The sequence below is a fragment of the Pinus tabuliformis genome, chromosome 5_1 (genome assembly GCF_031772625.1).
Source record: "Pinus tabuliformis cultivar Carrire ecotype Pingquan chromosome 5_1, CPIR1, whole genome shotgun sequence".
Lineage (NCBI taxonomy): Eukaryota > Viridiplantae > Streptophyta > Pinopsida > Pinales > Pinaceae > Pinus > Pinus tabuliformis.
Window position 1 is genome coordinate 532,191,830 of NC_142305.1, and position 15,044 is coordinate 532,206,873.

At 37.6% G+C, this 15,044-nt stretch overlaps 1 protein-coding gene across 1 annotated transcript; it reads right to left on the reverse strand.

The window, feature by feature from the left end:
- Nucleotides 1-207: 207 nt before the first annotated feature.
- Nucleotides 208-1,164, reverse strand: LOC149165888 (uncharacterized). Its single transcript, XM_089429967.1, has one exon. It carries the CDS (start codon nucleotides 1,162-1,164, stop codon nucleotides 208-210), a length of 957 nt encoding a protein of 318 aa, XP_089286093.1.
- Nucleotides 1,165-15,044: the final 13,880 nt, after the last annotated feature.

Consider the following 15,044-nt stretch of genomic DNA (forward strand, 5'->3'; position numbering starts at 1 on the left):
ATTCATTTTCTTGAAGTAGTTGAGGAACACCTGTTCTATCCCTTCATGAGTTTCGATTTTGCTTCCTTATTCATTGGTGACCCGTGAAATTTGATTTATCATTCTTCGTTGCACTGTAGATTTGTGGAAGAATTTCGTGTTCTTCTCACCCTCCTTCAGCCATCTAACTCTCGATTTTTGTCTCCAGAGAGTTTCCTCCTATGACTCTCACTCGAGGAGTTGATTCTCTAAGGATTGCTCTTTCTTGCTAAGTTCTTTCGAGCGTCCTTCAGTTATCATTCTTTGCTGAACCGCTTTCATTTCTTGATTTAGGATTTCCTTAGCCTTAAAAATGTTGCCAAAGACAGATTGATTCCATTTTTTAATTTCCCCTTTGAGATATTTCAGCTTCCTTTGGAATGAAGCCATTTTTGTCTCATCCGTTAAGTTGCATTTTTCCCAGGTTGGTTTAACAAATTCGTTGAAGTCCGGGTGAGACAACCAAAAAGCCTCAAATCTAAAGGGATGTCTAATATGGCATCCAGGACGATTCCATTGGAGGGCTATCGGCCAATGATCTGAACCAGAGTAAGGGAGAATAGAAGCTGTGAATTCTCCACCTACATGAATTGCATTGTCAGAGATTAAAAAGCGATCCAGACGCGATGCTATTTGCGTTGGACCTGTCCGTTTGTTGTTCCAGGTGTAGAGGCCATTATTTGTAGGAACATCTATAAGCCAATTATTCTGTATGAAGTTCTTTAATAGCGATCCGTCCCTGTTTGTTCTGCATCGGCCTCCTTTTTTTTCCTCCACCGAAGCGATCATATTATAGTCTCCTCCAGCTATCCATAACGGGTATTGCCTATCTGTGCTAAGATTTGTTAGAGCTTCCAGAATTTCATTCTTCTGCTGGGATTCTTGGGGAAAATACACATTAGTGATGTGCCCATAGATGTTGGTTCCTATTATATGGAATATTGCTTGGATGAAGTCTTTATTTGCATGTATGTTGGTCATTTGAATCTTCCTTGCATCCCAAAGCACTGCAAGTCCTCCGGAAGCGCCCTGAGCATCAACAGCTGCTACTGTCCCCCCTGGCCAAGCCTTAGCTGCTATTTTTTCCAAAACTGTCGAGTTGCATTTTGTTTCCTGTAGAAAAAGAACTGCTGGTTTTTCTTCCATTAACATGTTTTTTAAGAGTTTTCCTTTCCTGGGGCAGTTAAGCCCTCTGGTGTTCCAAGAGATCAACTTCATTGGGAAGGATTGGGGTTGATGTTGAAATACTTGGTTAGCTTGGCATATCTGCCCGAATCTACCAGCACTTCTCCAATTTTGATGGTTCTTTCTAAGGTTGTTTTCCTTCCCCTTTTTTTGCTGTCTTTTGTAATAAATTTGCCGTCCCATTGGCTGCCAATTTGCACCCCTAGTGAGTATTTTTTCCGGGCATTTTTGAGTACTTCCACTAGATTGTCCACTTGTTTATCAGGGATTTTGTCGAAGTTCCCTGTTTTACAGGCCTGTTCTAACCCCAAAAGATCTAGCTCACCAATGTCTATAGATTCTGAATCCTCCTCCATGATTTGTGGTTCCTGAGAATGACTGTCGCCTTCCTTCTCATTTTCTATGTTGGGATTTATGCCATCTATATCCATTTCTGGAAGGCTCCAGTTTTTGGGGGCTGTTTTGGGCTGCTTACCTTTTGGATCTATCTCCTTTTCTTTTTCTTTCGATTGGGATCGATCCATTTTTTCCTTTTCCTGAGCAGGCCCTTTTTTATTATGGGTTGAGTCGTCTGGATCTTGCGGATCCTGATTATCTAAAACTGCAAAGCTATTACTAGTAGATGGCTTGGATTGATTTCCTGGGGGTGTCTTTATAGTAACAGCTGGTTTTTTACTCGCTCTTTTGCGATTTGTCACTTTGGTGAAACCATCTACCGCTGGGTTTTCCTGTTCAGTTTGAGTCGTAGGTTTGCTATTTAAAGGGCAATCTCTGAAGAGATGACCTAGGTCATGACATTTCCTACATCTGAAGGGGACATGTTCATAATCGATTAACTGAATACATTCCACATCTTCATGAAAAAGACTTACCGTATCTGGCAGGGGTTGTTTCAGGTCCATGTAGACGCAGATCCTTGCATATGAGGTATATCTCTGTGTCCTTGTGTCTTCAGCTATTCTGACAAAGTCGCCCAGAACCTTGCCAATAGCTTTTAAGGACTCCTCTTCCCAATACTCCAATGGTAGAGAGTACAGCCGGATCCACACCGGCGCCCAGCTTAGGTCCTCTTTATCCAGATTGAACCGCTCAATCCATTCTCTGAGAAATAGCCCAGCAGAGTTAAAGAAATAAGGTCCTCCTTCAAAAACTCTGTTCCTATCCTCCAAACAGTTAAAAACTGCAGTGAAGAAACCTTTCGGCCCTAGATGCAGGGTTATGTGTCCCTTTGGATGCCATTTGACATTTATCCATGCTCTCAATGCTTTCTCGTTTGGCCATATTCCGATAAATTTGCCTATGAGAGCATGATCTCTCATGTATTGAATTCTGGCGTTTATCCAGTGACTGGGTAGTTCGACTTTTGGTCTGTGTGCAGCTACTGGCTTACATGTAGACGAGCTGACTTTCGGTTTGTCTTGCTGTGCCTGTTCAGTCTGTTGCTGCTGACTTTTGCCAGTTCCTCCATCATTATGTTCCTGTTCTCTGTTGGGACCCTCAGGATTCCCTTGTTGTTTGCCGTTTGAAGGAGGCGTCCCTCCTTCCCCCGGATGGGGGTTCATTGTACCCGCCGGTCAAAACCCCCAGTCTTTTGTTATCTGCGTTGTCGCGATCTGATTCTGGAGTCCTCTGTTCTGCAGACCTGCCGTTGCAGGTGAGTACAGGAACCCTAATCACTTCTCAGAGCTCAGAACGCATCCCGTCTAGCATAAAAAAAAATCCGATTTTCTTATACTCTATTATTATTATTATTACTAATTATTATTTTTATTCTTATATCAAATTATTAAATTATTGTAATAACCTTTAGTAATATTATAAGATTAACTCCAAGCTAATATTATAATGTTAATTTCCAATTAATATTAATAATATTAGTCTTAGGTAAAATTATTATTATTATTATTATTATTATTATTTTTTAAACGAGTGAAATGAATAAAATTGCAATAGTTAAGTATTAATAATCCAGGTCTAGGGTGAATAATTAAAAGGGTGATATTACTATTACTAAACCAATGATATCAAGAGAAAACAACGACCAGCTAAACAAACAGAGGGGTCAGGCGAAGAAGAGGCTAAGGTAAAAGGGCTGGGATCCAACACCTACTAATCTTCCAGCCGTCATCCCTATTGAGATTCAAAGGTCTTTTCTCGATCTCAAGGGCTTCCCTCAATTTACGATGGTGAAATTGCGCCACTCTTGCGATAACTTGAGCCTCTTCGATACAGACTTGATGTTTAGTTTTCTCGGCATGCTCAACAAGGGCTGAGGACTTGGCCCTACCATGCCTCAAGTCTGCTGCATGCTCACTGATCCTTTGATTAATTGAGCGACCAGTTTCACCAATGTATGGGGCCCCGCAGGAACAGGGAATGACATAGACCCCTTTCATGTCTTTAGGGTCGACAGGATCTTTAACAGATCTCAGCGAGCTACGGATGGTGTTAAGAGGTCTAAAGGTCGAGGGAATATTATGCCTCTTAAGAATCCTGGCGATCCTATCAGTGGTTCCTTGGATGTAGGGGAGGTGTACACCAAGGATCCGGTCTTTAGGATCTTTTTGGACAGAGGGCTCCTTCCGGGCCTTGAGGAAGGCTTTTTGACCTAGGTGTCTACTGTAACCATTTTTAACGAAGACATCCAAGAGATGAGCCTTCTCTTTCGCTAAGTTTTTCTCATCAGAGATTCTTAATGCACGAGTAGCCAGCATGTTGAGAACGTCTAACTTCTGAGTAGGGAAATGATGAGAGCTGGCATGGAGATATTGGTCGGTGTGAGTCTTTTTTCGAAAGACTTGGTGGGAGAAGGAACCATCAATATTCTTTGAGATGAGAACATCAAGGAAGGAAAGACAACCGTTGACTTCCTTTTCCATAGTGAACTTAATGGCGGAGGATTGTTCATTGAGATGACGGAAGAAGAGATCCAACTCATCATGCCCATGAGACCAAACGACACCAGTGTCATCTACAAACCTCTTCCAAAGCTTTGGCAAGAGACAGGCTGAGGACAAAGCTCTGGACTCGAAATCTTCCATAAAAAGATTTGCGATGACTAGGGATAGGGGTGAGCCCATGGCCACCCCACAAGTTTGCTCATAGAACTCTCCTTCAAAGCTAAAAAAGGTGGAAGTAAGACATAACTCAACTAACCGAGTGATCAGTGAGCCTATTGATAACTCCCATGGCCTCATTGATGGGAATACAAGTATAAAGGGAGACTACATCAAAACTAACTAGAATATCATTGGGGTCAAGCTTCACCTTCTTAAGATCATCAACAAACGACACAGAGTCTTTTACGAAGGACTCTGTGCAACCAACCAATGGTCTAAGCTTTAAGGCAAGGAATTTTGCAAGAAGGTAAGTAGGACCACCGATGGTATTGACAATAGGTCTTAAGGGAACCCCTTCTTTGTGGATCTTTGGAAGGCCATAGATCCTAGGGGTGATGGGGTTTCTTTCTATGAGCCTCTCGGAAAAAGAATCAGTAAAATTACAGGACTTGATAACAAGAGCAACTACTTTTGAAACCTTCTTTAAAGGATTCCTGGACAGCGTTTTGTAACTTCCACTATTGTTAAGATGATCCAACATCTTGGATCGGTAATCATCCTTGTTAAGGATGACTGCTGCCCCACCTTTATCGGCTTTTAGGACAACAATATTGCGATTTTGGTTTAAGGTTTTTAGAGCCTCAAACTCAGCTTTGCTGATATTACTACGGGGCGGTTTTGCCTTCCTAAGGGCCACGGCACAATCTTGCCTAATCGTGTCCTTAGTTTTATCCGGAAGGCTCTTAATACCAAATTCCACACTACAGATGATGTCTTCAAATGGAATTTTCTTCGGAGCTAAGGCAAAATTAAGACCCTTACTTAAGAGACTAAAAACAGACAGGGGAAAGGAAAAGCTAGAGAGATTGATCACCTTATTGCTGGGGGTAGAGGGTGAGAATTACTCCCCGGATCAAGGTTATTATTATTATTATAATTATTAACGATATTAATATTATTATTAATGTTATAATTTCCTCCTATATTATTATTATTAAAAATTTGTTCTATATCGTACACTTTATTATTATTATTTTCATCGATATTAATATTATATTTCCTCCCCTATTATTAATGTTATTATTATTCACACTCTGTTCTATATCATATACCTTATTAATATTATTATTATCGTAAATATTATTTTTATTATTATCGTTAATATCATTATTTCCTCCCCTATTATTAATGTTATTGTTATTCCGACTCTGTCCTATATCATACCTTTATTAATATTATTAAAGTGATACATAATATTAATATTATTATTATTATAAATATTATTATTAACGTACATAATATTATTATTATTAATATAATTATCATTAATGTTATTATAATGTACCGTCATATTATAATCATTATAATTGTTATCGTTATTTTGAAAGTTATCAATTTTAATACCATCCATATTCACGCTTAAGCATAAGCCACGCCTATTACTACACAGCTCATCTTGGTATAACACGTTTGAATTCTTGTAAGCTTCAATTTTATAAATTAAATTGAAATGGTGCCGAAACAATTTTTTAAATTGATTGGAACAAATTTAGCATTGTCGATCCAATTTCGAAATTTGATACCATGATTTCTAAATGCACCAAAAGTGAATCGACCAGGATTTTGATTTGATATTAAAATTTTAATATAATTGATTAAGCAAATTCCTATGGGATATCATATTTCATAATTTTAAAGTTATAGTTCTTGATAGATAAAAAAAAAAATTATATACACAACTTTAATAATAATAAAATTTTAATTTTCCAAAAACGAAAATTAATTTTTTTAAATCCAAAAAATTGTCAAATAATAAAAGTACAAATCCTTATTATAATAGTTTTATAAAAACTCTTAAAAATAAGTATTTTTCTAAATTTTGTAAATTTAATGGCTAATTCTTTGTTGGAATGTGTATCTAAATCTATTTAGTGCAACAAATTTATCATGTACAAAAATGATTAAATCTCTCAACTTTATTTTGAATACAAAATATAAGGAAAATTTTGCACTCTCAGCGCTTGGTAGATGTAAATAAGATAATTATATTTATGTCCAACTAATGACAATAAAATAGGTCAAAGGGACAATTGAGTACAATGATGTCCATAAAATGCGAGAGAACCAAACAGTGTTCTATAAAAAATAAAATGCATGTATATAAAAGGTATAGTGTGTGAACATACACAAAAGATACAATGTATGGAATGCCCTGACAAAGAAGATCCAGGGGCTAATGGATCTAAGGATCAGGGCCCTCTCCTAACATCTGAGGTTGACTAAAGAACACTGAAAAAATTCCACAAAGTTTGTTGCCCTGATGAAGGGCCGGTGGGAGGTGCGGATTGTCCATTAACTCGTTGTCTGGGGGATTTTGCACACTATTGAGGTCTGGAGAACCTAGTCTGTCTCCCAGGGACGAATCTGAGACGGTTTCGTTGTTGAGGCCTCTGTGGCGGGGTGAGGTCCCACAAATCCTCACTAGTCTAGAGTCTGGATATGAAACGATATCAATCGTTCTCTTTGTGCCCTTGTCTAAAGGTAGTACCTTGAAAAATGTCGTGATCCTCTGTGTGGGGTCTGCTCTGATGGGACACTGAAGAATATGCGCTCGGAACCTGAGAGCCTCCTACATATATAAGACCAAACATCTATGGTCGGCATACCTGAAAAACTCTGCCATGGTCTGAGAGTCTCTGAACAAGCAATGGAACCTTCCTCTGATCTCGTAATAGATAGGGCATCCAAAAATGAAGTGCACCTCGGTCTTTACTTCCTGTAAATGACGTACCTGGTAGATTCTGTCAGGTCTATCAATCTAGTGGTCCGTCTCTACCTGAAGTTTATGAGAACCTACTCTGAATTGGCCTAGAAGAATGCGAAGAGCAAGCATCCAGTGGTGAAACCTATATTGGGGTCGAATAATGAGCCTGTCTCTCAACTCCAAGAAGTGCTTGGCGTAGAAGGCCATCTTTGGGCGCAACCCTCCTAAAGGATTGACCTAGGTCACTGGGACGAACTGCGTGTAGATGTCCTCCTTGATGATCTTGTTCAACTCTTGTCTAGTAGGTAGAAGGTGACCATGAGCATCCAAGGAATACTGGAAAGGAGAAAGACGATCCATCTGAATGCCCGCTGACTCTAAGAAATCTGAAACTCCTGTAAACCAACATCTAGCCCGACCCGAGGGAGTAAAACAAGCAATAATCTCAAAAGAGCAATATGTCAAGTAAGAGTAACAGTCCCTACTCTATCAAGTCTGCAAATACCCGGACACGATGCAAAAATGAGACCAAATTGAAGATTGCCTCAAGCCGAAAGGGCTGAGCTCCAAACTCTGCAAGGATGATGCGCTGAGGTCTTATCTATTTGCATCTAATGATGCGGCGGAGAAGACAAGTCTGGACTCCCCCAACTAAAGCCCAATCTGACTCAAGTAAAGACGATTCCCAAATCTCTGATCCATATAGAATAGTGGGACAAATCAAGGTGTCCATGAGGCTCATCTTGGACGAGATGTCTTGGAAGTGATGTCGAAAGCACTGTCTCTCGAGAACGAATAAGGATCCATATTGATCTGAGGCTAAACTAAAGCGAGGACCTGAGAATTGCACCCCCAAGTATGTATACATGCTGGTGATCTCAACCTCCTCCCCTCTAAATAGGAAATGAATGTCTGAAATTTTCTTCAGCCCATTGAAGATCATAACCTTGGTTTTACCCAGGTTGACCGTCAACTATTGAAGATCGCAAAACAAAGCTAAGGCATCCAGCTGCCTCTGTAATCCTTCTGGAGATGAGGAGAGGAGGACCACGTCGTCAACAAAGAGTAGAATAGATATCATGACTTGGTGAAGAAGGCAACCATCAGTGTCCTGGATATGCTCATGTAGAAAAGCCTCCAACTCATCAATATAGATCCCAAACAGGGTAGGGGACAATGGACAACCCTGTTTAACCCCAATAGTGCTTTGGATGAAATCAGACATCCCATGAGCCATGCAAAGATGACCAAGGACAGACTCATATAGGCGCGTAATAGTTGTCAATAGGGTCACTGAGATGCCAATATCTCTGAGTCTCTAGAGTAAGGCTTCCCTCGAAACAGAGTCAAAAGCTTTCCGAAAATCTACGAAACAACAATAGACTTTCGAAGAGCGATGTCGTGCCTCCTCAATCACGGCGCGGAGGGTGAAGATGTGGTCAATGGTCTGATGAGCTAGTTGAAAACCTACATGTCCCCTAGCTCTAAGTTGTCTCTGCTCAAGGTCACTAGAGAGCTTCCTATGTAGAAGAGTAGAATACAACTTCGAGAACGTGTGGCCCACCATGATCGTTCTGTAGTTATTGGGATTTGAGCAGGACCCTGATTTGTGGATGATGATGTAGTGTGACCATGCCGGTGGAAAACCTTCACGGACTACATGGTTGAAGAGATCAACCAAATAACTAACCAAAGCACAGAAACCGTGTTTAAAGAACTATGCTTGGTAGCCTTCCTCATCCACTGCTTTGTTGCTGCTCATCACCCAAATGGCCTCTCTCGTATCTTTGTCTGAGAATAGGTAACAAGAAGGGGGTGGGGAGGTAACATCAATTTGGCCCTACCCCGAAATATCACAAAGGTTGGAAGTGTGAGAGAACATGGATGTAGGGTCAAGATCAAATGGAAGAGGGGAGCGTCAGGGAAGAATGGTATGCCAGAATTGTTTAGGGGAGTGGGCAAGGAGAATAGAAAGTTCTCGTATTCTATGAGAGACAAAAAGTCGTTTCTTGCGACGAAGGAGACGATGGTAAGAAGCTTTAAGGTTGGGGTAGAAGGGTTGAGAGTGGGTAAAAGCATATCGAAGTTCTCGATGTAGAGTCTTGCATTCATCATCATACCATTTGTTCATGGGGCAAGATCCAACTTTTCGGAAGGGGGAAGTGGAATGAGTGGAGTGAGGGAAGGATTTGAGTGTTGCTTCCCAAATGGCAGATGAAAGACGGGTGTATTTAGTGGAAGCAGAATCAAGCAAGGAGAATTGGGTCTCTGATTTACAAAGCACCTATAGGGATCAAATCTCTTTTCAAACTAAAAAAGGTTTGCATATGAAGAAATTTGATCTCTCACAGATTTTGGTGATCCACAGTTAAGATGGATCTAGGTTGATATTTGTATAGATATAGAGTTTAAAATGATTTATGTTGGTTTTTAATAATATTATTATATTTATATAGATTTTCACATTTCCATATATAGAAATATTCTTATTTTTAATTTGATTAAAATAGTGATGACAATTTACCTCTTTTAATGTGATATATATAGATAAATAGATAAACTAGCAATTGCACCAAATGTTGCAAAGGAAACGCCATAAAGCATAAAAGGGAGATTCTCTCCCCCGAGCCATATATTTTCACAAAATATAGTACTAGATTAGAATTGGTATCTTATATCTTTGGAACACAACAAACATATATGTAACAACTAGTTAAAGGGAGATTCTCTCCCCCTAGCCATATATTTTCACAAAACATAGTACTAGATTATAATTGGTATCTAACAAACATATATGTATCAACTAGTTAGCGTACTGTGGATGTACTTAACAAGAGTGGTCTCTCATTTGTGCACATTTGAGTTTGCATCTCCAATTGCAAATGTAGAGGGGGAGATGGAAATAATCCACCTACATGAGTTAATGGGCTACTAGGAAATGCACAATGTACTTAATAAGAGTGGTCTCTCATTTGTGCACATTTGAGTTTGCACATCCAATTGCAAATGTGGAGGGGGAGATGGAAATAATCCACCTACATGAGTTAATGGGCTACTAGGCAATGCACAATAAACATAGCATCGCCTCAAGGATATTCTCTTGAACCCAGATTTCCACGACTTGAAAACCAATAACTATAACATTATTGAAAGCGTAAAGAAAGTAAGCATATTACAAGTCATGTAGGGATGACTATGGATAACTCACAACATTGAGGGTGATGATTCTTTTTACATCCAAGATTCTTTTTATATCCAATCTTACAATTTTACCAACATCTTTCATTGCTTGGTGTTAAGCATAATTAAAACAGGCAGACATAGTAATGATTGCATTCAAGAGTCTTTCGTTTCTTTCATTGCCTATTTATTTCTACCCAGACATCGGCATTAGTTTCTTTAACAATACATTAGTTTCTAAGAGTCTTTGGTTTCTTTCATTGCCCATTTATTTCTACCCAAACATCAACATTAGTTTCTTTAAAAATATTAAATCAAATGCATTCCTCATCATTGCCCATTTATTTCTACCCAAACATCAACATTAGTTTCTTTAACAATACATTAGTTTTTTTAAAAATATTAAATCAAACGCCTTCCTCATCTTGGTCAACAAAAAATGCAAAAATGCACCTATTTGACTAGGAGAGTATTTTTTCTCATTTATTTCTACCCAAGCATCAACATTAGTTTTTTTAACAATATTAAATAAAACACCTTCCTATCAAACACTTACTCCCAAACATAGTATTTGTGGGATTTGTCACAACTTATGCTTGGAAGGAATACTTGCAAGTATCTCTCCCTTTTGATTCACAACTACAATAGATGGGCCCCTTCTGAGTTCTCAATTACTTTCTCCCTTTTGATTCACAACTAAAATAAATGGGTCTCAATTACTTTCTCCCTTTTGATTCACAACTACAATAGATGGGCCCCTTTTGAGTTCTCAATTACTTTCTCCCTTTTGATTCACAACTAAAATAAATGGGTCTCAATTACTTTCTCCCTTTTGATTCACAACTACAATAGATGGGCCCATTTTGAGTTCTCAATTACTTTTGGGTTCTAGAGATATTAAAAAAATAGTCTAATAAGAAGAATGCATGAAAATCAAAATACTAATTATTTTGTCAACTCGACCTAGAGAAAACAATAAGGAATTTAGCATTCAAGGATAAACAACTAAAATTCCCTTCCATGATGGTCACACATGAGTTAACTAAAATTCCCTTCTATGATGACCACACATGAGTTGGCAATTACTTTTGGGTTCTACAAACATTTTAAAATATAGATTTTCACATTTCCATATATAGAAATATTCTTATTTTTAATTTGATTAAAATAGTGATGACAATTTATCTCTTTTAATGTGATAAATATAGATAAATAGATAAATAACATAGGAAAAATATTATTAATTATTGTAAATATTGAATTTTTATATGCTTGTTATATATATATATATATATATAAGGGTAGATCAATTGGTTTGTATGTGTATACAAAATCAAATGGTTTGTGATGGGATTAGTTGAAGTCACCTTGGAGGGATTTAAAATCTAATGGTTTGTGTGGGGATTAGTTGAAGTCACCTCTAGGGGAATTAAACTATCCCAAGGGACATCCAAGCTTAGCACAATCTTTGTGATAACATCCCACATTGGGGTTAGCCCTTGCCTAGTTTCATATTACTTTATATTATGATTTTTCTTTGGAAAAAAATTGTTTATAATTTTATTAATAAAAGCAAAATTACAATAAAACAAATTGAATTGAATTAATTTATTATTTATATTTTTTATCACTTTTTTAACTAAGTTCACTACAACATCCCTCTACATTCTAAGTTGTAGAGCATGCGCCTCTTGATGTATTTGTTGCGTCGAGCACTCTAGAGCCTAGTATTGGGGAGATATGTAGATGTAATGTAAAAAAGTAAACATTTTTACTTTCTTAATAATAATAAAAAGTTAAAAGTAATAAAATAATAAAATTCAATCTCAATGATGTGATTATTCGGGAAGGCAACCATTAAAATTCAATTTGTTAAATCAATTTTACCTTATAAATTAAAATATTGATTTGTAACCATATTTAAATTTAATTAATCAATAAACTTACAACATAATAATATTTTTAACCGTATTCATGCCCACTTTACTAGAGATATTATCAACTTGTAAATAGGCTTTATTAAAATATCATGGGCTAATACCATGGCTCATCAATACAACATGCCCAAAAACCATCTCTTTAATTCTATAATATTTTTTTAATTAAATCTAAAAGAAAAAATATTATTGTTGGAGATTTGCATAACATAACTGTGTAATATTTGTGATCCGTGCAATGTTTCCAATGGTAACTCTATCCATGATCAAGGACCAAAAGATTATAATTACTTTTAAAATATATAAGATATATATAGTAGCTATTAATTAAGATACATCTTACCATATAAGTTAAAATAATAATTTTGTAACCATATTTAAATTTCATTAATGAGCACATAAAAACTTAATACTTAATGTCATGTTATATTGTGTTATCTAAACATTTTGACTCGGTCAAATTACATTAAAAAATATATATTAATTAACACATTTTGACTCAATGAAATTACATAAAAATAAAAATTAAATTAAAAAAAAAAATTAATAATTATAATCATTAATTATTAAATCAGTCTAGATCAATCTTAACTCGGGATCTATCAAGCTCGGAGAAAGATCAAATATCTCAAGGTGCAAATATTTCCTCAAGTTTTGCACTCAAAAAAGAAGTTTGCACCTCTAGAGATTTGATCCCTCCAGATTATATTCAAAGAAATTGTAATTATAAGTAAAACAATTATTCCACATTCATTAAGTAATAAAATATCTTGTTACTATTTATTATATAAAAAATAAAATTTACATATGATATAATAATTAATTAATTATTATAGATCTCTTAGTATATAATAAAAACAAGAGACTAATGAGATATACAGCCAACATGAAAGTATTATTCAGGGCATCTTTGTTTCCTGGATGCATCTTTTAAATTACTCAAAGCAGTGAGTAAAAGAATTAATGCAATTATAGCTATAGTTTTATCGGGCAAGGAGCAAGCTCGGCTAAGAAATTCCACTTGGTCTGCCTTTATTTTATTTCAAAGTCTGAGGAGGACGGAGGCCGGGTATTAGAGAAACTGCAAGCTTTAATCTGGCGTTGTTGGTAAAAAAAATTGTGGTGAGTTATTAAAGGTACAGGTTTATGGCAAAAGGTCATTCGGGAGAAATATCTTAACAATCCATGTCTTGAGGAATGGGTTACAGTTGGTGCATCTTAAAAGAAGAATGTCTCTCCTCATTTGGAGAAGCTTGATGAAGGCCAAGCCCTGGCTATGTGGTAATCTCAAATGGGAGGTCGGCAGAGGTGATAAAGACTGCTATGGGTTTTGACATCATGCAGGGTAATCACCTAATCTCAGTGCCCATTATTCAATTTATAAATTGTGCGGGTTATCAGTTCCTGAATCACCTTAGTTGTGCGCTCGAGTCTATTCTATCTTCCCCTCGTTGGCCGAACTCTATGGATCTTGGGCTTCCGGTGGAACATGAGGTTGAGTGGGAGCATTATAGATATACGCTTAGCCAAGCGGGCATAGCACTGACAGAGTTGTATGATTGTATAATATATGGGGACTAGCCAAGCGGGCATAGCACTGACAGAGCTGTTTGATTGTATAATATGGGGACTATCAGAAGAACCTATATCGACCAGAAAAAAATATTCTCACATCACTCAGGGGAACAAGCCACTTTACAGGGACTCATGGTTGGTGCAAATGTGGCGATGGGAGGTACCATTGCAAAATGTTTCATGTGGTTGGTACTTAACAATCGGATCCTCACATAGGAGAACTTCATGAAAAGGGGTTCCAAGGACCAGGTATTTGCTCTATGTAGTTGGTCGAATGAAGACGTAGTACACCTCTTTCTCTAATGCCCATTTGGGACTCATAGGTTGGTGCAGATGTGGCCATGGGAGTACCATTGAAACTAAAATGTTTTATACAATCGGATCCCATGGGAGTACCATTGAAACTAAAATGTTTTATACAATCCGATCCTCACATGGGAGAACTTCATGAAAAGGGGTTCCAAGGGCCAGGTATTTGAGCGGTATAGACGGAGTACACCTCTTCCTCTAATGCCCATTTGTCGTTGCAATCTGGAATGAAGTTACAATGTATTACAAAATTCAAGTTGAGATGGAAAGATCCTCTATTGGCATATGTGCCTTTCCAAGTGGATTGAAGAACAAAAGAACTTCATGTGTTGCGTTGTGTAATTGGTCGAATGAAGACGTGGTATACCTCTTCCTCTAATGCCCATTTGTCGTTGCAATCTAAAATGAGGTTACCATGTGTTACAAAAATTCAAGTTGAGATGGAGAGATCCTCTATTAGCATGTGCCTTTCCAAGTGGATCGAGGGACAAAAAGAACTGAGAACTGCAATCCCTCCCTTTCTACATTTGTGGGCATATGGCGGAGCAGAAATGCTCGAATATTTGATCATATCGTCTCTGAAGTGCAACACTCTATCCTGAAGATTTTGGCTTTCTTTCAGGAGATTGGGCCATGGAGGTCGAAGCCATTTAAGAGAACAAGTTTTTATAAGGAAATTGGGTCATCAAAGCCAGTTGGTTTTATTGATGAGGTTAAAAGGGGAATGTGGTTGTGGAGCATATATAGTTCTAAATCCTGGTGAGTCCCATCGATTCAACTGGTTTGAAGGTATTTGAGGTGCGTTAGATGGCTAGAAATTGATGAGATCGTAATTGTTGGTGACTCCAAAACGGTTATTGAGTGGGCTCAAAGTCATTCACATTTTGTATCGCATTCCCTCTTCCACTGATGCAACAAATCAGGGCCCCGTCGAACTCCTTCAAGCATTCATCCATATTTTTCGAGAGCAGAATTGGGTGGTGGCTGGCGACCTCTCCAAAAGTGAAATATTTGATG

Bases quoted from the DNA above. Each gene is read 5' to 3' on its own strand.
- LOC149165888 (XM_089429967.1), bottom strand. From the start codon at position 1,164: ATGGAAGAAAAACCAGCAGTTCTTTTTCTACAGGAAACAAAATGCAAC.